General features: G+C 45.0%; 1 protein-coding gene across 1 annotated transcript in view; it reads left to right on the top strand.

The window, feature by feature from the left end:
- Positions 1 to 23,831, top strand: part of rrbp1a (ribosome binding protein 1a) — a 49,224-nt gene that overhangs the window by 10,736 nt on the left and 14,657 nt on the right. Inside the window, exons 3-11 of the mRNA XM_063191590.1 lie at positions 101 to 258; positions 3,334 to 3,456; positions 5,908 to 6,060; positions 7,184 to 7,302; positions 8,251 to 8,404; positions 16,724 to 16,862; positions 21,234 to 21,415; positions 23,274 to 23,314; positions 23,661 to 23,739. Of these exons, the coding sequence (XP_063047660.1) occupies positions 101 to 258; positions 3,334 to 3,456; positions 5,908 to 6,060; positions 7,184 to 7,302; positions 8,251 to 8,404; positions 16,724 to 16,862; positions 21,234 to 21,415; positions 23,274 to 23,314; positions 23,661 to 23,739 (1,148 nt within the window). The remainder of the gene's footprint in view (positions 1 to 100; positions 259 to 3,333; positions 3,457 to 5,907; positions 6,061 to 7,183; positions 7,303 to 8,250; positions 8,405 to 16,723; positions 16,863 to 21,233; positions 21,416 to 23,273; positions 23,315 to 23,660; positions 23,740 to 23,831) is intronic.

Genomic DNA, 23,831 nt, shown 5'->3' with positions numbered 1-23,831 from the left:
CGTTTGAGAATCAGTGACCTAGATAAATGAGAATCTTCAGACACGTTGTTGTTTACCGTCCGTTTCTGTGTTAACCGTTTCTCCTGTGAATGTCTTCCAGCTGCTGAGAAGGTGGTGGTGGACTCCGTGGACTCTCCGCTGTACCTGCCCTACAAGGCCCTGGTCTCCACGGTGAAGAGCATGATGTTCAGCGAGCAGGAGGCCCAGCAGCTCATCGAGGTCCTGAGCGAGAAGGCCGGAGTCGGCACTTGGCATACGGTACGCAAGGAGCGCATCTCTTAACCCATTTCAGCCTTAGCCCTTTTTGGGAAAGGGTGCCCTCTGCCTTTTAAAACCTAAATATCTCAACCTCCGAAGCACATACAAACATGAAGTAAGTTGCATTTAAAAGCTAGGACCCTCATTTTGCATTAGAATTTGTTCATTCAGCCCCAACATACCCACATTTTTAATAAAAACCCCTCAAATCTCAAGAGTCTGAATGCCGCGTATACGTGTCTCCAGGCTAAAATGGGTTAAATGGCTAAAGTGTAGAGCAATGCTTCTCCCTTATCATCATAAGCCTGCCCCCAAGGAACCTGGAATACTTGTATGGAAGAAAGTCACAATCAATCAATCGATTGAATATGTTGCAGTGTTTGTTATCCTGCACACATATACTGTGTACAAAAGTACTTGTTTTACACACACACACACACACACACACACACACACACACACACACACACACACACACACACACACACACACACACACACACACACACACACACACACACACACACACACACACACACACACACACTCACACTATTGCCACAGAATAACTCTCCACAGAGTTACATTCTAAACTAGACGACCTACAGTACAGGGCTACACAAACTACCCAGTCTCCGCTAGGCCTGGGTCGGTACAGAAAAGTCACGGTTCGGTATGTGCCTCGGTACAGACCCCATGGTACGGTACATTTTCGGTACAGTACAGGGTAAAAAATAAATAAATAATAATAATTAAAAAAAAAAAAAAAAAAATATATATATATATATATATATATATATATATATATATTATAATTATTGTTATTGAGCGTAGTCCTTGAGTATCTTTTTATTGAAAGGTGCTTTAAATATTTTAGACTACAATTATTATTATTATTATTATTATTATTATTATTATTATTATTATTATTATTACACACAATCAAAAGCCTATTAAATGCTATTAAAACAACAATCATTATATAGAATTCCCACATCTTGAAAAGGCCAGAAACACTTGTTGTCAGTGTAGTTTTGACAAATTACTTCTTTGGTAGTCTTATATAGATCTTCAAGGACAGTCTTTACATAGCTTTAAGGACCTAGCCTTTCTGTCACAGCTATGAGCACAATTCCTGCATTTGGAACACGGCTAACATTTACATTGCAATGACGAACCAAATAAAAAAGTAGCCCATCACTTCGTTCTACTCGATTTTTCTGTCAAAATATTTTATATAGCGCAACAGCTTTGAGAGCAGCTTCAAGGACAGCGGGGATGCCCTCGCGCGACATTGAAGTTAATATTTTTCAGGCAGAGGATTCTTTCCCCGTGTCTTGTTAAATGTCAGGTAAGACTACTGCTATTTATTTCACAAGATTAAGGAACGACATACAGCTGAACTGATTAACTTGATTAGCAGTAAGACCGTGTTTTTGTTTGTTTTCCATTGCGCTGGCAGGCTTGTTTTAAAAGTAGTAGCTGATTAATTCGCTGTTATTAGGCTGTCGGCAACGTAGCCTATCGATTTAGATAGACTTTGAACTACTATTTAGCTTAACTGTCAAATACCAGTACACAAACTGCTCGACATGGCACAAGGTGTTGATAAACTGAAAATATACTACTTCAGTGACATATTACGCAGGTGGGTTTTCAAATCCCTGTCTCCCCATTCATGCTCACATGAAGCAGAATGCATAATGTAGGCTACCTTATGCGTAGCAAATTTGAAGGCGGGTTTTAGATGGCAAATCAATTGGGAGTGCACAGATGCAGTGGTTATATGTGTTCTTGCCATACACATTAAAGAACTCCGACGCAAAGTGCTTGCTTGCGCGGAACTCTTCTCTCACGCGCCACAAACAGCTGCTGCGCTTCCCATATAAATAATTTCATAGTGTACCGAATGTATTCTCCGTAGCAATGCGCGTACCGTTCCGTGACCCCCGTACCGAGGTCGGTTCGATACGAATACATGTACTGACCCAGGCCTAGTCTCCGCACAGCAGAGCACCCACTGGCTGTTCCCAGTCTCAACTCCACAACTCAACCCACAATGTCCACAGAACTACACTCCGCCTGTGTTCAAAATGTCAGTCTCACTCCCTTCCTCTCTCCCAGTCTGTATAGGCTGCATACTGTGCACTTCACATTTATGCCACAGGGGAGGGGGTTTCCAAGGACAACATGCCCATTTGTTCCCTTGTTTCCTGCTAAAAGCCGCAATTTTTTTTTTGCACAAAGAGTTGGTGAATAAACTTTATCACACATGTATACATTTCTCGTAGGCCGTCAAAATGGCTCGCTCATTGCGTGGTGGTTGTGTGGATATTTTTGGGTGTGACTATCGTGAAATGACTTGCTCTCTCCCCCCTCAGAACCACACCTATTTTCCATCCACTTTCCTTTGCTTGATAACATCTGCAGCAGTCTGTGGAAATGGGTTGCTGTTTTTCATTTTCCCCTCCGAGAATAGCATGGCACAAACTCAACTCGCAGAAATCCCTACATTGGCTGTCTAAATGAATGTGGGATTGATCAGAAAGCCAATCAATCACTTCAGTAGCTGTGTGTCTAATGGCGAGGCAGGAGAATGGTCTTTTGGTGAGCCAGTGGACATTTTAGTCACTCACAACACAGCCATTGATTGTATATTTATTGGTCACAACTCCAGTCAAATGTGTTTTAGAGGTCCTGTTGCATATAGTGTTCTGCATTGTAATACTTGGTGACTGACTCCATTTGCAGATCTTATGCTTATGCAAACGTCATCTGATGTTTTGACCAGTACAGTTTCAACCCCTTCGTTCGTCTCCATGACCAATGAAGGGCTAATTGCATTCTCTCACTCCCCCCCCCCCCCCCCCCCCCCAACAAAACATGCAACTGTTCTAGAATGACCCCACTCTCCCTCCTTAGGGCAGGGGTGTTGCTAGCATCTGTTGCTCCCCCCCCAATACACATTCAGGACATGGCCATTTGTAGTTATAGCACTTTGTGTGTCTGTCTGCGTGTGTGTGTGTGCGCGCGCGCGTGTGTGCGTTGTGTGTGTGTGTGTGCGTGTGGTGTGTAGGCATGTGTGAAGGGTGACCCGGTGGCGGTGCTGAAGAAGCAGCTGGAGGAGAAGGAGAGGCAGCTGGCCACCGAGCAACAAGACGCCGCCGCCGCCAAGAACCGCGTACGCGACCTCACCAAGGTACTATACTACACTATACTATACTACACTATACCATAATATATACTATACCCCTTCAGTGTAGTTACTGACCTCACCAAGTTACTGTACTATACTATACCATACCATACTATACTATACCCCTTTAGTGTAGTTACTGACCTCACCAAGTTACTGTACTACACTATACCCCTTTAGTATAGTTACTGATCTCAACAAGGTATACTATACCCTTTTATAGTTATCGACCTCACCAAGGTACTATACCATACCACACCATACCACACCATACCATACTACACCCTTACAGTTTTCTGATTGGACAAGTTGTTGGTCTGCAATGTAGCAAATCGTTCTGCAACAGACCTTTGCGTATATTTTGCTATGTTTTGGTAGGCATGCTCGACCAATTTTCCAATTGCGAGTGTTTTTGGGGTATGTCTTCTGAGAAAATGTGAAAATACGGTAATACGGTGTGATTTTACCTCAATATCAAAAAGCAAATTTAGAGTCTTGGCCTTCAGGGCCCCCTTGATTCTTGGGGCCCTGCGTCTGGATGTGGTAGGCCGTTGCAGTAATATTTCCCTGGGAGTATTGCCCTGGAAGGACTTCTTCATCATCAACTTTGGTTCACATGTTCACACAGGAGGCTTCTGACTCAGAGAGCTTGTTCGTTTTACATTCCCCATCATACATCATACTTGAGGTGAATCAACAGCTGCACAGAGTTTGTATCAGTCAATAGCACTGTTCAGTACTTTTCATCTTTGATCCTCCTACAGTTTATAGCGACCAAAATTATCAAGGTTTTCTGCATTATCATGGTAATTTTGAAAAGTTGTGTTAAATATGTTTAGAAAGCATTGATAGTCCAGCACAAACTGAAATAGTTCCATAAGCTACAAGAAGTGGTGATCATATTTAAAAATTAAAGCAAAATCATATCAAAATCCCATGTTCAAAGGCACAATGCATGAATCGCTTGTCATTCTGAAGTTGTGAGGAGGAAAAGGTTACAGTTTGTACTTTTCATTGTAGAAATTGATTGCTTCAGCAATTCACTATGATTCCAGCATTGATAGGTGTTGGGCGACAAAGATTGCCACTGTGGCAACATCAGCAGACTAGGATGAGAGGTCAGTAAGACTCACGGTATCACGGTGTACGGTATATTATTTTAATTCAAGCGGTAATTATTATTGTCAGCACTTTTTACCGTGGTTTGGCGGTATATCGGTTATCGTGACACCCCTACGATATTGTTTGGAGGACAAGAAGACAAACTTTCACAGTCATGTAGTTTTGTTGATACCATCCTCCTACAGAAAAGAAATGTAGATTGAACAGGTTACAACCACAGTAGGTTGCTCAGACCTACTTACGCTACATACATGCATGGCTGTTTGCATGCAGCAAAGTTTTTGTGTGTTACAAAGCTAGATTGCCACATACAAACTTTAAAATAAACTGGTGAAAAAAAGTGATCTTGTGTCTCATATATGAACAATAGAGCGATGGCTTCTTTTCACAGAATTCAGTCATAGCCTATGACTCGATTCGCGAAGTGAACTTTAGTGCTGATCGCCGACTTGGTGTTTCTTTGATCGCTGAACGTGTGGGGAGATTCTGTGTTTCTTTAACAGCAGTGACCGGTCACATGCCTTCAGACACGGCAAGCAAACCACAGAAAAGAGGAAGAGAATGTATGACCTGGGATCCACCCTCTGTTACGTAATCATTTACAGGCACCTGAAGTTTTATCCTCTCTGAAGCAATTCTGATTGCTTATTATGTCGATAGGCATCAGTAACGTGAGAAGATGAGAAGTTGAAGATGAATCTGTCAGAGTTTTGCCATTTGATATAATTGCACAAGAATTGAATAATGTTTAGACGTGTTTTTAGCAATCCTTGTTTAGCATAATTGCACACTTGGTGGTACAGATGGTTTTGATTTGGTGCTGTTAAGGCCTGCTCACTTTAGAACTACTACTCATTGGTATCCAAGTGGTAATTTTACTCTGTGTTTGTTTTAATCACACTTGGCAATAGTTGTCTACGTAGTTTATTAGTTCGTTTTTTTTTTGCTGGAGATGATTGCAGCTATTCGGTGACTTGAAAGCGTGCTCACTTTATGATGGCAATATCTGTCTACACATACACAGTTGTATTCAATGGGTAGTTCTGTTCATACTTGGTGGTTTATTTTAGGTTCAATGATGGGTTTTTTTGGGCTCAGATATCAGGTGGTTCAACCACTGCTAATGGCCATAAATTAATTATTAGTAATTGGTAATTAATGTACTCCAATGAATAGGCTTCTTAGATAATCCCCAAAAAACCAAAAACAATTTAATCCATACCATGGTGGCATTAGATATGGTTACACCACTCTAACGACTCACTGAAACGTCATTGACCTTTTATATCGTCTCTTGTTGTTTGGATGTCTTTCCGTCCGTCTGTCCTGCAGGAGATGAGTGCGGAGAAGTCCAAGGTGGCGTCCGTGGAGGCCAAGCTGAATGCCCAGCTGAGTTCCCGCGAGCAGGAGATGGTGGCGCTCCAGGCACGCATGCAGGCCAGTTACCAGGACCACGTCGCCGAGACGCACAAGTACAAGGCCAAGGTACCGTCCAGGCCCGATACCAGAGATGTTGTTTTGTCCTTTTGAAGTTTAACCCATTGACGCCTAAGGCACCTGCAAAAAAGGGTGCTGAATGCCTGAGCCCTTTTTAAGAAAAGCTGCCCTCAGCCTATAAAGACCTAAATATCTCAGCTTCTGAAGCACATAAAATGTGCACTAAGTTGCATTTAAATTCTAAGACCCGCGTCTTTCATTAGAATGTGTTCATTCATCTCAAACTAACAGATTTTTAATAAAGTTGTCTCAAATCTCATGAGCCTGAATGTTGCGTAATGCAGCTCCAGGCGCCAGGGCTAATGTTGCGCAACGCAACATCAGGCATCAATGGGTTAATACATGCAAAAATCAACTCTGCATACCAACATGGTGGCAAGAAGTCCTGGCGACACCAAAGTGCACGCATAGCACTTCAGAGATCTACACACATGCGTACCTCTCCAACCGATCTTTCTGGATTTCATTATAATTACAGCAGACACCCATTCATGTCCATACTGTAAGTGAGCGGCGAACGCACACACACACACACACACATACATTTAGACACTTAAACACGTAGACACTCACTTCCTGTTTAGGTTTGCTGCAATGGCCTGCCCTGTACATAGACCAGTTCAGTTGCAGCATCATGACTTTACATGTGGGATTGGGCCTCATCTATCGTGTGTCTGTGTCTGTGTCTAAGTATGGTCCTGTATTCCAAGTCAAGCCTTCTCTGTAGCGCATGTTGGCTAAATATTCCCTGGAAGGTGAAAAAGTGGATCGCACTCGGGTTCTTTTCTTCTTTTTTATTTTTTATTATTTACATAGCAGCAGAAGTGTAGACAAACGTTTCGGCTGTTGCCTTCGTCAGCTAAATATTACCGACAGTCTCTGTCTGCAAGAAAGGCCAAATTGTGCCTGCACACAGTCATACCAAAATTGCTCTATCCTTTTGCGGTACAAAAATATTGTGTGTCTGTTGTGTCTGCTGTGTCTGCTGTGTCTGTTGTTGTTGTTGTGTCTGTTGTGTCTGTTGTGTCTATGTTGTATTGTAATGTGTTGTATTGTAGTGGTGTGTGTTGTATTGTAATGCTACTATGTGCGTGTTGTCTTCTGTCCTCAGATCCAGGGTCTTCAGGATCAGCTGGATAAGGGCCCCAGTGCCCAGATGGCCCGTCTGCAGCAGGAGAACTCCATCCTCAGGGACGCACTCAACCAGGCCACCAGCCAGACCGAGAGCAAGTACGTCACATTCTCCGCCATCCACACACTCTAGCACAGTGGTTCTCAACCTCTTTTGAACAAACGCCCCCTTGGCCTCATCACAAGCCTCCCAACGCCCCCTTGACTTCATCATAAGCCTGACAACGCCCCTTTACTATTAAAAGATTAAATGGACTAATTCTCCCCAATGGCAACTAAGCACCGCCCCCTCTCAGCTGTATCCTTCTCAACGCTCCCCAATGCCCCCTGGGGGGCTGTACTGCCCCCTTTGAGAAACACTACTGTAGCATCTGTATTAAGACACTCTGGTGCCCCTGCTGGGCACTACACCTCGCATGTGCCCCCTTTATGAACAATATTAATTAATTGGAGCCAATTTTTGGTCCCCTAGGGGAAATTCTTTCTCTGCACTTTATCCCATTTGGACTAGTGAATCACCTTGAAGTACACACACTAGTCCGTAGCAGTGGGCTGCCTGCTGAGCGGCGCCCGGGGAGCAGTGTGGGGGTTAGGTGCCTTGCTCAAGGGCACTTCAGCCGTGGCTCGGTCGGGCATTGAACCGGGAACCCTTGGGTTGCCAACCCAGTGCTCTAACCACTGAGCCACGACTGCCCCACAGCCACGACTGCCCCGACTATTTGTTTGTGTTTGTGTCATGTGGTGCCCCCTAACTAGCTGTAAATGGTTGGTGTATGTGGGCAATATGCCATTGGCCCTTATGGATAATCCGTCCCTGCCGTGCTGCATGTCTACTGTGTAGTATATATATACCTGTGTGTCTTCATTCATAGTGTCTTTGCTATACGTTACTGTCTGCTACAGTAAGTTTGTGTAATGTATGTATAAGCTCTAACATCATTGAGATGAGGCTTTGGGTGTGTGCTTGCCTAACACTACCAATCCACACTCTAACCCCTTTACCCCTTCACCCCTTCTTTCTGTTTGGAATTGGTCTCACCCGCCCAGGCAAAATGCGGAGCTGGCCAAGCTGCGTCAGGAATGTGCCAAGCTGACCAAGGATGCGGGGGAGAAGAGCGAGGCTCTTCAGGCGGCCGAGCAGCTGAGGAAGGGCCTGGAGGCCAAGGCAGCCGCCGCCGAGGGCCAACTGGCCCAGCTGCAGGTGAGCAGAGCAGTGGAGCGCACCGCACCTTTGTGTGCGTGCGCGTGCGTGCGTGCGCGTGCGTGCGCGTGGAACCAACCGTGGAACACACAGGGGTTCGCTTGCATGCCTGCGCGTCTGTGTAAGCGGAACCAACCGTGGAACACGGGCGTTCGCCTCTGGGTGTGTGTGTGCGTATAAGCACTGGTATTGTTTTGGTGAAGTGTGTGAGTGATGGTATTTTGCTGAGGTGAGTGTGGTTTTATGGACCATACATGGCTGCAGTTGAGCAGAACAAAGAAATGAGCAGTGGAACCGTGGTACACAACTGTCGCCTCAGTGCGTGCGTGCGTGCGTGCGTGCGTGCGTGCGTGCGTGCGTGCGTGCGTGCGTGCGTGCGTGCGTCAAGCTGAGCGTGTTATATTAACTTGACAGTGCATTGAGGTATAATATTATAATGGGAGTCAAAGGGATGTCCTCACAAGCACAAGAAAACAAGTGTGTGTGTGTGCGCACCAAGGTGTGTGCTATTGTGGTATTGTGTTGGCAGGGGGTGTGTCTGGCTGCGTGCTTGTGTTTGTGTAGCTCACAGCTGTTTCTTTTCAGCTGATGGCACATCCTAGTTGGGGTTGGGTAACCAACTTCTTGGAAACGTTTGTGCTGTTAGTTCCGTGTGTGTGGTAATATTGCCATAACAGCACGTACACCTGAGGAACGGCCCTGCTTAAAGGAACAGTCCATCTTTTTTAGGAAATTCCTTATCTGTAGTTAAGCCCTGGTAAGATATTAGAAATTAGAATACATAGGATTGTTTCTCTCTGTTTGCAATCGCTAGTTTGACAGTATAGCCATATTTAGCGTTGCAATGGAAGTCTATGCTACCAACCTCATGAAATGTACTTATAAAGCACTTTAACATTAATGTAAAATTCACCAGAGTGCAAAACGGCTAATTCCATTCTGTTATCACTTGTGACTTCCAGTGATTGTGCTAAGCTATGCTAATAATGTCAATCTACTGTAAGTACTGAGAAGAAAATGATGTATACATTCATGTGTTGTACTTGGAAATTCTCACTGCAAATATGTCAAAATCAAAAGGGTGGACTGTTCATTTAAGAATTAACACACATGCAGCCAAATAGCTCAACCCAACTCACTTGACATGAAGCAACTGGAGTACAAAGTTAATTACAGCGATTAATTAGAATTCACTCTTAAAGTCTGTTCCTTGACAAATCCAACATTTTTCATTTGGAACTTAAACGTTTAAGGTTGTTTAATTCTTTAATGTAGTTTTGTTTTGTGTATTGCAACCTGTTAGAATGCAGCACAGAATAGCAGATTACCATTCAATTGACACAGTGCATGAAACAGTAAGCACTTTTACATACTTTAGAACTACGGTACTTTACATAGTTTACAAATACAGCATTCTTTACATAGTTGAACAGTTAAACCGAATGAATTGCATACTTCGCCAGCTAATCTGTAAATGCCACTCTTTTGACCTGGCTATAAAGAACACAAACAAAGCCCTTTTAACTGCAAGATGGGAATAGTCCCCGCAAATTATAGGTGCGTTGCAATATGCGACCTTACCTCCTCCACTTGCCTCCTCCACTTGCTTCTCTCCTCGTACCAGGAAGTAATATGTCATGATGACATCACTGACAACAGCATTATATTTAGGGGCCAAGCAGCGAAGCTGGCGAAGGCCCCTATAGAGTTAGTAGGTTTTCTTCATTATTATTATTCTCTAGTCACCATTCCTCTCCCTCTGCAAGTCTATGGCAGCCCATAGAACCGTACGTAGGAAAATGCTGTAAATCGGCACACACATTCGGGCCCGGCTCAGCATTACCCACAGCAATTTATAGGTCCCCAACCCCAACGCTCTAGCGCCACCAACAGGTCAAAGTTGCAGGTACATTTCTGCTTGTAACTTTTGAACCGCTGGGCCGATTTTCATAAACTTGGTATCCCTGGAATCCTTGGGCCAAGACGAATCCAACGCACCCTATGACGTCATTTTCCGCCAGGATAGTTTTCCCGCCATTTTGGATTTTGTAAAATTCAATAAAAATGCTATTTTTTCGGCAATTTTTGACCAATTCACCCGAAATTCGGTATATAGTATCTCTGTACTGAGCTACACATGAGGTCTTCAGGAATATTGGATATCTTTTATCGTTTAGCCGTGAGAGCCAATCAAAATTGTCGTAAACGTGGCAAAACAGGAAGTGAGGTCATATCTCAGCAACCGTTTGTCGAATTGGGCAGGGATTTTGTACACACATAGTAGTCCATCCCATGACCTACCACAAAAAAAATCAGATCCCCAGCTCAAACTCTGTAGCACCACCAGCAGGTCAAAATTTTAGCTACATTTTTGCATGTAGCTTTTGAACCGTACTCCCAATTTTCAAAATATTGGTACACAGGTCATCTTCACACTATGCTGCACCCAGGTATGGATTTTCGTAACGATTGAAAAAACTATCAGCTCTCAGCAGCCATTCAAAATTGTGGAAAGAATGGAGGGATTTTTCTCATCTCTCTGTCCCCTTTGCCAACGGCACCTGCGCACGTTCACTGACACCATTCTCGGCAGGGGGTCTCTGGACACACAAGAGACGAGAGCTTAGGTGTGTGCGTAGTCTGCTATTGCTCTAGTGTCAACCAAAGCCCCACTGCCCCAGCCCCTGCACATACCCCCCCACCTCCACCCCACACACACAGACAGAGGGAGAGGGAGAGGGAGGGGGAGAGGGAGAGAGAGGGAAGGAGGGAGGGAGAGAGAGAGAGACCATTGTTGTTCTCTCGGTTCCTCTGTCTCACACACACACACACACACACATACACACACACACACACATGTTGCTTCTATATACACCAATTCCTCAGACCAGTCTCTCAAAAGGCTGGCCAATATTACATTGCAGCCTATAGGATTCTTAGGTTTAGTATTTCAAGGACATATCTATTTTCAGTAGGCTCCCGATTCTTTTCCATAATATTGTATGTCATATAAACAATTTTACTAAATAGAATGATCACAGAGGATTATAATTGCTGTCCAAAAAGCAAGCCTCTCAAGTATAGAAATGACTTGCTGATATTTTATAGACTAATTTGAGAGGGAATGGAAATGTGTTACTCAATATAAATCAAGGGCAGCACAGGCCCTGCCATGGCCAACCGGTAGGGCACTCGTCTATCATGCGGCTGACCCGGCTTTGATTCCCAGCCCAGGTCCTTTGCCTACCCTCCCCGTCTCTCTCCCCATTTTCCCCTCCAAGGAATGCACCCCAACATTGGCGAGATTTGGGCCAAAGGGGGCGCTGCAGTTCCTTCTGTTGCCATGGCAACTTTGGCAAGTTTACTGCTTGGCCCCGCATTGCTGCTTGCAGCTATATTTACAATTGAGCTTTTGCAAGATATTGAGTCTTTTTCTCATTTGCAATTGCGATGGTGAATGAAAAACAGTCCCTCAGAAGTTGTTGTGGCTAGGCTGACAGCTGGGAAACTTTATCGTTTTCTCCACGGAGGAGGGGCCAGGAGGCGGGACGAGGAGACAAGCGCAAGTGGAGGAGGCGAGGTCGCATATTGCAACGCACTCAAAGATTACAGACCTGTTTGAAGACCTACTGCTTGGACCGTCCGGGCTGTTGCGTCACTAAAGAATGCCGCACTGCGTGTACCTTAACCTGCGCTGCCATAGTTCAATGTGGCCTTACTCTTCTGTATCAGATGAACAGCCCTGACAATGGGGCTGTCCCATGCACAGCTTGGATAGTGAGGCCGTTCGAAGCACACCTGAAGGTGTTGTTTGTGTTGGGTCTGATCAATGTCTGTGCTGTGACAGTTAGAGCTGGGAAACTATCCAAATTTTCTGGATCGATTTGATTCCGATCCAAAAGGTCACGATCCAATTCGATCCACGATCCGATCCTCCCATTTATTCCTAGAATTCTGAGTACGGCTATAAAAAACTAAATATCTCAGCCTTTGATGCCCACACAAACATGAAATACCACGATGGAGTACATGAATGTGGAAGAGAGCTACAGGATGTTCCTGAGAAAATGGCGCCTGTAATCATCTGCAAAAGATCGATCCACGAAGTTGTGAATCGATATCACACTTTTCGAACATGAATCGATCTTTTGAACACAGCCCTGGTGACAGTAAGGCTAGTGGGGCTGTTCCCAGCACTCTGTCTTGACATACACTGACCCTGGCCCTGCAGGCTGCAGTGAGGCACGAAGGGAAAGGTAGGGGAAGAGAAGTCCCCCTGCAGCTGTGGCCAGCAGTCTGCTGCATAACCGCACAAATACACCTACGGCGACAAGAGCGAGGCGAGCGACGGAAGTAATTGACTTTGTATTGAGTCGCGCGTCAAAAGCGATTCTGGAGACTAGAGCGATTTGCGCGACGAGCGCGACAGTTTGAAGTTGAAATCCTTTCAACTTTCTATGACTCGGTTCGGCGACAAGCCGCGACAGCCAATGACTGTATAGAGGTCAGTGACCATAGCCAATGGGAATGCTTGAATGCTTTGCCTTCTGCCTGTACGGACATACTCTAGTCTCTTCAATTGCTCGTATCGCTTGCTGCTGCACTCTGTCGCTTGAAACGCTTTGCGCGGTTAGACAGGCGGGGCACAGTGGGCGTGGTGGGGTGAAGTGTGATGGAGCCCTTTACTCTGAGGCTGCAGTCCAATATGTGACCTTGCGTCCTCCACTTGTGCTTGTGACCTCACATTTTGCTGATGCTCCGCCTCCGTGGAGAAAACAATTAAGTTTCCCCGCTGTCAGCGTAGCCACAACATTTTTTGGGGGACTATTCTTCATTCACCATCCAGTTTGCAAATGAGAAAATGACTTTACAATTGAGCTTTTGCGAGATATTGAAATATAATGCAGTTCTCAGTGATGTCATCACAACCTATTACTTCCTGTTACGAGGCCACAAGCACAAGGTCATATATTGGAACGCGCTCTGAGGCTCCAGGCAGGGTAGGTCTGGTGGGGTAGGGTGGGGATGAGCTGGAGAGCTCTACTCCGAGGCTGCATAAGACGGGGAAGGCAGATCAGATGTTGTGGATGAGGTGGTATTAAGTGCGGTGGACCACTCTTCTGAGGCCACATAAGGCGTGCAGGCCAGGCAGGGCAGGCGTACAGTGGCGTGGAGCCTCTACTCTGAGGCTGCATGAAGGCAGGGCAGATGTTGTGGGGTTATATGTGCGGTGGAGTGCTTTCTTCTGAGACTGTATCAGTCAAGCAGGTAGGCAGGCAGGCAGGCAGGCAGGCAGGCAGGCAGGCAGGCAGGCAGGCAGGCAGGCAGGCAGGCAGGCAGGCAGGCAGGCAGGCAGGCAGGCAGGTAGGCAGGCAGGCAGGCAGGTGGTGGGGGAGTGGTGGTGGGCTTGTGTGGCTGTGGTAGTGGTAGTGGTAGTGGGGTGTAGCGGGTGAGTACCTGAGTGTCTCTTCCACCTTCTCTCTTTCTCATTCTCTCTTTCTCCTCCTTCTCTCTTTCTCCTCCTTCTCTCTTCATCCTTCTCTCTTTCTCTGTCTATCTCTTTCTGTTTGTTTCTACTCTTCTTCTTGTTCGTTTGCGCTCTCTCTCTCTCTCTCTCTCTCTCTCTCTCTCTCTCTCTCTCTCTCTCTCTCTCTCTCTCTGTCTGTCTCTGTCTCTGTCTCTGTCTCTGTCTCTGTCTCTGTCTCTGTCTCTCTCTCTCTCTCTCTCTCTCTCTCTCTCTCTCTCTCTCTCTCTCTCTCTCTCTCTCTCTCTCTCTCTCTCTCCCCCTCCCCCCCCCTCTCTCTGCCCTAATGAGGTTGTCCAACATGATCTCAGTGTGCTGCATCGCTGGCGCTGCACTGATCTCTCAGCCCAATAGCCTGCAGCGTGGAGTGGAGGATGGTGGCGGGTGGTGGAGGTGTGGTGCCGCCTGGCCAGGCCATGGAGGAAAGGGGTGGGCAGATGGGGAAGGAAGAAAAACTAGAGGGAAAAACTGGCCTCTTTTCCTAAAAGGGTCCTGGAATGTCTGCATGCTGTAGCGGAAAGGAAGAGCCAGAATCCGTTTTTTCCACTTCTTTTATTTTTTATAGTTTGTAAATGCTGTCCCAAGTTCAAGGTGGACGGATCATTTGTCAGTAGAGTGTGTTTTGAAAATAAGGCCACCTCATCAGAATTCAGTAATTACCTCCGCCAGGAGGTTATGTGATCGCCCGAATTTGTGTGTGTTCGTCACGCTGCTATTACCTGTGTGTTCGTCACGCTGCTATTACATGGCCTGTGTGTTCGTCACGCTGCTATTACATGGCCTGCCACAGGGCGCGCAGGGCGCGCAAGGACCACTGAGGACGGCTCTGTGAGGAGGAGCCCTGAGCTGGCCTACCTTCACGCAGCCACACCGGGGCAGAGCATTGAAGTGAAATTCTTACCGCAGTCAAAATCGCTATCAAAAAGCAGCCTTAGCTACAGCCTCGCAGATCGTTTAAGTTCACAATGCTGTCACAAAACATTCATATGAAGCTCACAGAAAGGCGCGCGCGAATTGCGTTAGTCCGCGGTGATTTGCTGCTTCCCCAATCCCCGCGCACTGAAGCCATCAGCACTACAAAACATTCCATAGACTAGTTCCTAGACTTCATAACGAATGAACGCTGGAGATGCGGCGAACAGTGATTTTCAATACGAAATAGCGAGCAGGCCCGGGTGCCGATCATCTGCCCGCAGCGCCAAGACCAACTCGCCCTCATGAACGGATTCCCAGGTAGGAGGAACTTCTCCAACAAGTGTAGTGTCGGGGTAGGCATGATTACGCTAGCTGCGACCAGTCGAGTCGGCATGTCTCTCGCTAAGCAATTGCGTTTGTAGCACAACGTTGGTGTCACGGTATTGAAACAGCTAGAAATGATACAAGTGGATTTACCTCTCAAAAGTTTGTTTAGCCTTGCGAAATAGCCCAAAACAATAACTGACACTCCACAACCATCCATGCACTGCCACTGGATAAGGGGATTCTTGGACATTTCTGATTCAATAATTAGGCCTAAGTGAACGGCTCAAAGTAGCCCTACAGTATGTTGTCTTGTTGGGTTGGGGACCACTGCACTGCTGTAGAATATGTAGCCTACTATGGGTGTTGGCCAATGAAAATTGTGCTTTTAATTTTTTATTTTGTTTTAGATGGTAGCCTAATGAAAGGCATGCTGCCAATCATCAACAATGTGACTAATATGTAGCAATGAGCATTGGCAAATCACAGAAGGCATAGGCTATAGCATGAACAATCACTTTGCCAATATAAAATAATCAAAGGTGAACTAAACAGTCCACAGCTAGAGGACATGGAAATGATAAAAGAGACAGAGAGAACTGTAATTTGGTTACAACTTGACGGTTCAATTACCTGAACACAAATGCTATGTAGCCTATAGGCCTAAATACATGAAACCACATCATGTCTACCTATGTCCAAAACGAACTGAACTTCCTTGGCGGAGGTCTGCGTTCTCTGAATGCATTTCTAGTTGGTTGAATGTTTTCAGCGGCTGGGCCTTGACTTTGCTCATATGCCTACTTGGGACAGTGCCGTTTTGTGTTATTTTGTGTGTGTCTGACGATGTTGGAGTCGTCACAACTTGGCGTCACGTCCTGGATGCGTCTTCCTTGTGGCCGGAGGGAATGAGTCAGGAGGCACAGACGCTGGCTCGCCTCAAAAGGAGGAACTTTTGCTGAACAAAATGGCAGTTCTTCTGACACCGCGATTGTGCTGTGAAAATCTCTTCTTTTTTTGTCTCATGGTACACACTGCAAGATGATGACTATGAGTATGTCTACAGTGGTGCCATTGGAGTTTGTCTTTTGTATTAGGATTAAACCTTGATGGGTTTAACTTATTTGTGTGCATTTGTGTGTGTGCGTGTGCATGAATGTGTGGTTCATTGTGTGTCAAAGTGCATATGTGCAATGGTGGCATAGAGGAGAAGATGTGAACTGGGTTGTTTTGGATAGCTGTGTGTGTTGTGTATGCACTACTTAGTGTGTCTGTGTTTATCTGTCTGTCTATGTAATATGTGCAGAGTTTTATAAAGTAGTACTGTTACGGATGTGATTACAACACTGGTAGAGTGGCATTACACAGTTGCAGCTATGTAACATCATACTGCTTCTCTTGTAATTACATTTGTCGCAGTACTTCCACTCCCACTTTATTACAACTCTGTGTGTGTGTTTATGTGCCGTCATGTGTGCTGCATGTGCTCAACATGTGTTTAGCATGTGCACTGCATTCACTGCTCTGTCTGTCTGCCTCTCTACCTCCCCCTGCAGGCGAGCCGGGCGTCCAGCGAACAGGCGCTGCAGCGGCGTCTGGAGGAGGTGAGCGAGGAGCTGAGGGCCTCCCAGAGCACCAGCAGCAGCCTGCAGACACAGCTGGAGCAGACCAAGCAGGACGGCACCTCCCTCACAGGTATCCAATAGACTACTAACCTGTACTATACTCCACTATATAGACTTTGTAGTATAGTATAGCACATTATCACAGCTGGAGCAGACCAAGCAGGATGGGACCTCCCTCACAGGTACTAAAGGGCCCTGAGCAAACACGCAGCCATAGTAGCACACACACACACTTGACTTTATAGTAGATTATAGTACACTATCACTGTATAGCTTGTTGTTATTATATTATATTACATTACATAGCATTTAGCATACGCGTTTGACCAGAGCGACTTACAAAGGAGGTTATAGTATAGTAGAGGATCCTACCTGGAGCAGGCCGAGCAGGACGGGACCTCACTCACAGGTACTGACGAGCCCTCAATAAATGCACAGCCATAGTAGCACACAAACACACTTGAATTTATAGTAGATCACAGCTGCAGCCGGCCAAGCAGGATGGGGCCTCCCTCACAGGTATCCAATACATCCAATCCAATACACGGGTAGACTATACACTGTACTATACTCTGCTACAGTTAGGGCCAGAAATATTTGGACAGCAACACAATTATCATCATTTTCCACCCTATACCCCACCACGATGGATTTGAAATAAAACAAACAAGCTGTGCATTAACTGTAGACTCTTAGTGTTAATGTGAAGGTGTTAGCATCCATATCGCATTAACAGGAATGAAATAAGAACGTTTTTTGTGTGTGTTGCCCACTTTTCAAGGGATCAAAAGTAATTGGACAGTAGGCTTCTCAGCTATTCCCCAGTCAGTTGTGTGTTATTCTACACACCATCAACAAGATGTCAATACAAGGTCTTAGAGTTCATTTGAAGTGTTCCATTTCCATTTCCATATATTTTTACGGAATGTCCATGAGATCCAAAGTCCACCTGTCACCATCAGTGATGCAAGCCATCATAAGGTTGAAAAAAATCCAAACAAACCCATTTGAATGGGCAAACATTGAATATGATTAATTCAAGAGTTCAGAATGTTGGAAAAAAGAAATACCAGAGCAACACCAAATTACCTGGCAGACATGGAAGACAAATGCTGTGGATGACAGACAATATTCTGTATCTGGTGAGCAAAAACCCATCTCCCAACAGTTTGCCAGATGTAGAACACTGTCCAGGTAAACGGTGGATACATGTCCAAGGCAACAATCAAGAAAAAGATCAAGAACATTCAGGAATACTTCACCATAGGAAATACAGAGGGTTCACTAAAAGATGTAAATTATTGATTGCATCAGAAATAGCAATACCAGATTTGGCTTTGCCAAACAACGTCTTAAAAAGACAGTATAGGTCTTGAGCTACATCCTATGGACAGATGAGACAATAATAATCTTGTACAAGGGTAATGGGAAGGAAGGACTATAGAGAAGGGAAGGGATTGCTCATGATTCAAAGCATACCACCCAATCAGTGAATCATGGTGGTGGTAGTGTCATGGTGTGGGCATGCATATCTGTCAATACTATTTTCCCCTTATATTTATTGATGATGAGGACTACCGACAAAAGCCACAGGATGAATTCTGAAGATTTTCAGGCTATATTATCATGTCATATTAAACCTAATAGTTCTTGACGCATTGGACAATGCTTCACAGTGCAGATGGACAATGACCCAGAAAGCCACTAAGACATTTCTACCCCAAAAAAGTGGAATATTATTCAATGGCCCAGTCAATCACCTTACCTGAGTACGGTTGAGCAAGCATTTCACTTGCTGCTGGCAAAACTGAAGGGAAAATACCCTAAGTATAAGCAGGAACTGAAGACTGTTGCAATAGAGCTCACTATAGCATCACCAGGGATAAAACCCGGTGTCTATTGATGTCTATGTATTGCAAATTACAGGTTGTAACTGACTGGAAAGTATTTGCAACCAAATAATTAAAAATTGAAAGTTTGATGTATAAATACTAGACTGTCCAATTACTTTTGGTCCCTTAAAAAAGGGGTGGCACTGATAGAAAATGTCATAATACCTTCACAGTTCACTCGATTTGGACGCAAACACCTCCATATTAAAGCTAAAAGTCTGCTGTTAATGTACATCTAGTTTGTTTCATTTCAAATCCATGGGGATGGTGTACAGCACCAAAAAGATGGAAATTGTGCAGATGTCCAAATATTTATGGCCCTAACTGTATATAGACTTTGTAGTATAGTATAGTATAGTAGATTATCACAGCTGGAGGAGGCCAAGCAGGATGGGACCTCCCTCAGGCCGGCCGCACATTGGCTCCGACAGCACTGCGGCGCACTTTGCCTCCGACATAATTCGGACCCCCAAACCAAATTTCACACAAACATAGCATTGATAGTCAATGGGCGGCGCCGACAAAATAGAACTTGTCTCTAATTGCTATCCGACATCGGCGAATGTCCGCGGACATCGGCGCCAGTGTGCGGGGTTCAATTGAAAACGATGAAATCGAACTTTTGCCCAGCAGTGCTCAGCACTTTGTCGGAGCCGGTGTGCGGAAGCCCTCACAGGTACTGGAGGGCCCTGAGCAAATACACAGCCATAGTGCCACACAAACACACTTGACTTTATAGTAGATTACCACAGCTGGAACAGCAAGATGGGGCCTCACTCACAGGTATCCAATACATCCAATCCAATACACAGGAAGACTATTATACTGTACTACTATGTCTACTACTATGTAGACGCTATAGTAGAGCATTATAGCTGCAGCAGGCCAAGCAGGACGGGGCCTTCCTCACAACTTCTGCTCAACCTGGAGCCATCGTCCAACAGCAGTACCACATAGTACCGTAGTACCACCCAACACACACTTGACTAGTGTAGTAGAGTATCACAGCTGGAGCAGCTCTTGACTTGGATTGGTTAAACAGCTCATGAACTTTGCCACTGTCAAGTTGTATTGATATTGCCTCTTTCACTGACGATGTGCTGCTGGTGAAGTTTACATATCTATGTTTTACATAACTCACATCTTTGACAGGTGAGCAGGTGTTTTTTGGCCTTCTATGTTTTTATAGGGTTTTTTCTTCGACCTGTGGTCTGCAGTGCTTTGATTTGGGAAGTGGCTGACTCCTGGTGACATAATGGGAAGCTCCTATCATTTTGGGAACGTCAACGCACAAATAATCCATTGTAATGCAAACAATCACACAAAGGCAAACCACATCCATCAATAGTGATTATTACACAGCAAACCACAACACGGCTTAATCCAGTGTACAGTACATAACGGCACTGACACTGCATTCAACCCGATCCACACAGGGGAGTAGGCTTCCCACATGGAACATGGTGCAATGACTGTTAATTTTACCTAGCACTAGCTACCAATACACAAGTATTCCTCTCACTAAACAACAATAGCTTTGTTGTAGCACTTGAACATACACATTTCCTTCCTTATCTTCTGCCTGTGGTTTTGTGTAGGTTTCGATGTTGCCTAGGCCACGTCTATGTGCTGTATTTTTAAGCCTGTGGTCAGATTGCTATCTCCTGCTGCTCTGCAGTCATTTCTCACTGCTCACGGCCCCCACTGCTCAACTCTGCATTTCCAGGGCTGATGGTATTCAGGCTCCATGCCTGATTTCAGGCTTGACAGAGTTTGCAAAAATAAAAACATTGATTATAATTAGCCATTAGGTTATTCTTATCTCAGAAAGTGTTACAGGTTCAGGGTTTTCTTCTACTATCAGGCTTGAATAATGGTCATACACAGGCTATTAAATGTTTTAATAATGTGTCAAAATAGGCCTACGTTACGTCACTATGCAGTATCTTGTCGTCGTCGTTAGAGCAGGGGAAAAAGTTCAGGCTCAGGATTTTTTTTCAGTATCACCCCTGCATGACACACTCCAGTCCACACCCAAGGACGTGTCTCTTGTGACGCAAGTCGAGTGCATCTCCTTATGCTGTCACTGGTGTGTGACCCAAGTGCACACTTCATACTGTACAGTACGTCTTCACTGTAGTGGAAGCAGGGGATGAAATTGGGTTTGTGAAGCACATGACGCATCACCTATTAACCCATCGATGTCTACAACACCTGCTAGAATTTTTGGGAAAAGGCTCTGTCAGCCTATGAAAACTTGAAATATCTCAGCCTCTTAAGCACATAAAAACATGAAATAAATTGCATTTAAATGCGAAGACGCTCAACTTTCATCAGAACATGTTCATTCAGCTCTAACATACCATTAAAAAAAACATTTTAAATATAAAAAAAATCTCAACTCTCATGAACCTGAATGTTGTGTGTCATGCAGCTCCCGCCATTAGGGTCAATGGAATGCGCTATGCAGCATCTGGCATCAATGGGTTAACTAACTACTTCATTAACGAAATGGTTTCCACATTTGTGTGTCCTCTCTCCCGTATCAGATCTGCAGGCGCGGGTGGCGTCGGCGGAGGCGAGCCTTGCGGAGCGCGGGGAGCTGGTGGAGGCTTTGGAGGCGCGGCTGGCCCAGGCGGAGCTGGAGAAGAGCCAGCTGGAGGACCAGGTGGGGTCCATACACACCCTGCTGGAGGCCAGCCAGAGTCGGGAGGAGGACGACGGGGAGAAGGTAACCGCGTGAATAGACCAGGCGCGATTGATGCGATTCAAGCGACAGAACGATACGCGCGATTCAAGCGACTACAGTATGTCCGTTACAAGCAGAAGGCAAAGCATTCAAACATTCCCATTGGCTGTGGTCACTGACCTGCGGCTTGTCGCCGAACCGCGTCATAGAAAGTTGAAAGGATTTCAAGTTCAAACTGTCACGCTCGTCACGCAAATCACTCTAGTCTCCAGAGTCGTTTTTGTCGTGCGACTCAATACAAAGTCAATTAGAGGAGAGGGAGTGTGTGGATGGGAGAGGGGTGTGTGAGGGTGTGGATGGTAGAGGATGTGTGTGAGGGTGTGTTTGGGAAGGCCATATTATCGACAAGATGCCTGAACCAGAGCTGTGAGGAGGATGACTGGGAGAGCGAGCGAGCGAGTGCGCGTGCATGCATGTTTCAGGTGTCAACATTGAGCTGAGCTACAAACCACTCCTGGTTTCGGGTTTGGGCTAAGGGGTTTTTGGTAGCTCATTTTGACCAAAGCAGGTACTGTAACTTTAAGTGAGCATGTGCTTGTCCATGCATATGTGTGTTAGTGTGTTGGTTGATGGAGTAGTGCGTGGTGGTTGGGTTAGATCAGAGATGGGCAACTTTGATGATGAGGAGGGACACATTTTTTCATCGGCTCCATTGAAGGGCCATATGAACACAGGTCTGACGGCAACAGTGACTGATACCTTTTAAACAATATCGGCAGTGTTCTCCAGGGCTTGACATTAACTTTTTGTCTTGCCGGCCACTGTGGCTACTGGTTTTCCCGAGTCACTAGCCATCCAGCTATTCTAGCAGCCACAAATGTTTTTTTAAAAAAAAATCATGATGCACTACATCTAACCTCAGATGAGATACTTATAGCAAGAAGATGAGTGCATGGGTTTCTACATGGAAATAAAACAAATAGAAACAGTAACTGAGCTTTTTCATTGCTTTTTCATTTTTCATTTTTCAAACAATTGATACACAAGGGGCAAAGTGCAGAATGTACACTATTCTGATATGTCATACCATAGAATAAGTTACCTGCCAAATTGGCTAGTGACTCTGAAATTGTTACCAGCCACAGCCAAGTTTTACCAGCATTTGGCCGGTTGGCAGGTGTTAGTGTCAAGCCCTGGTGTTCTCCATAGGCCAGCGCTATAATTACAATAGATTGATTCAGTAGTGTTTTTTTTTAATCTGAGCATTATTATTTTTTTAAATTATATTTTATCTAAGGGCCGCACTGAGTGAGGAAGCGGGCCACATGTGGCCCCCAGGCCTCCAGTTGCCCATCCCTGGGTTAGATGGTGATGATGGGGGTTCTCCATGCTTAGCCAAACCATAACCCAGTACACCCCGTCTGGGAGCGAGCATGTTGTGGCAAGCCAAAGACTTCTACTTCTCGGAGGATATTTAGACAAACTCATTTTCCCCTCAAAGACTAGAGGAACAGTATGTTGACTGTTTGATGTGCTGGAAAAAACGTTGACACTGTTTGATCGTCTGATACACATGCTAAAAGGCTGAATTGCATCAGTGTATTTAGTTAGTGTGCACTTTTAAAAAATAAATAATTCATAAAAGCTTTAGGATTTTCACTTGTTCTTTGAAACATCAAACAGCATGAATAATCCACAAAATTACAAAGTGCATTAAAGCAGGCGTAACCACATATGTTCTCTCTCGCTCTCGCTCTCGCTCTCTCTCTCTCTCTCTCTCTCTCTCTCTCTCTCTCTCTCTCTCTCTCTCTCTCTCTCTCTCTCTCGCTCTCTCTCTCTCTCTCTCTCTCTCTCTCTCTCTCTCTCTCTCTCTCTCACTCTCTCGCTCTGTCTACCCCAGCAGGCTAACACAGACGCAGAGCTGGAACAAATGAAGAGCAGGTATGTGTTTGCCAGATATGATTCATTTTGAAACCAATTTATGAAACAAAATTAAATGGCTGCTTTTGAGGTGATTTAGTTTTTTAAATCTCCATTCTTCACATGCTGTTCATGTATAGGATTTAGAAAACATGGCCATAGCAATTGTTGATTATTCCATTGTATCCACTGCTTCATACTGACACATTTGTTTTCTGTGTTCTAGCTTTACATATTTATATGTCTTAATGTTTTATTCCAAGGATTTCATAATATAAATTCTTGAAGTATCGGGATATTAGTATTTCACTTTGTAAGTGTTACACTGTGTGTATTTGCCATTGATGATGTGAATGTGTAATTCCAGTCTGAAGGAGAAAGAAGTGCAGCTGGCAGCCCTTGAGGAACAACTGAAGCAGATGTCCACAGACACTATTACAAGCACTGTACGTATACATGAACAGATACAGATTACAGGAACGTGTGCGTGTGTGTGTGTGTGTGTGTGTGTGTGTGTGTGTGTGTGTGTGTGTGTGTG

This window comes from Engraulis encrasicolus, chromosome 24, assembly GCF_034702125.1.
Source record: "Engraulis encrasicolus isolate BLACKSEA-1 chromosome 24, IST_EnEncr_1.0, whole genome shotgun sequence".
NCBI classification, from domain to species: Eukaryota; Metazoa; Chordata; class Actinopteri; order Clupeiformes; family Engraulidae; genus Engraulis; species Engraulis encrasicolus.
Note: the sequence above shows the minus strand (reverse complement) of the source record. Positions and strands in the feature narration are given on the sequence as shown.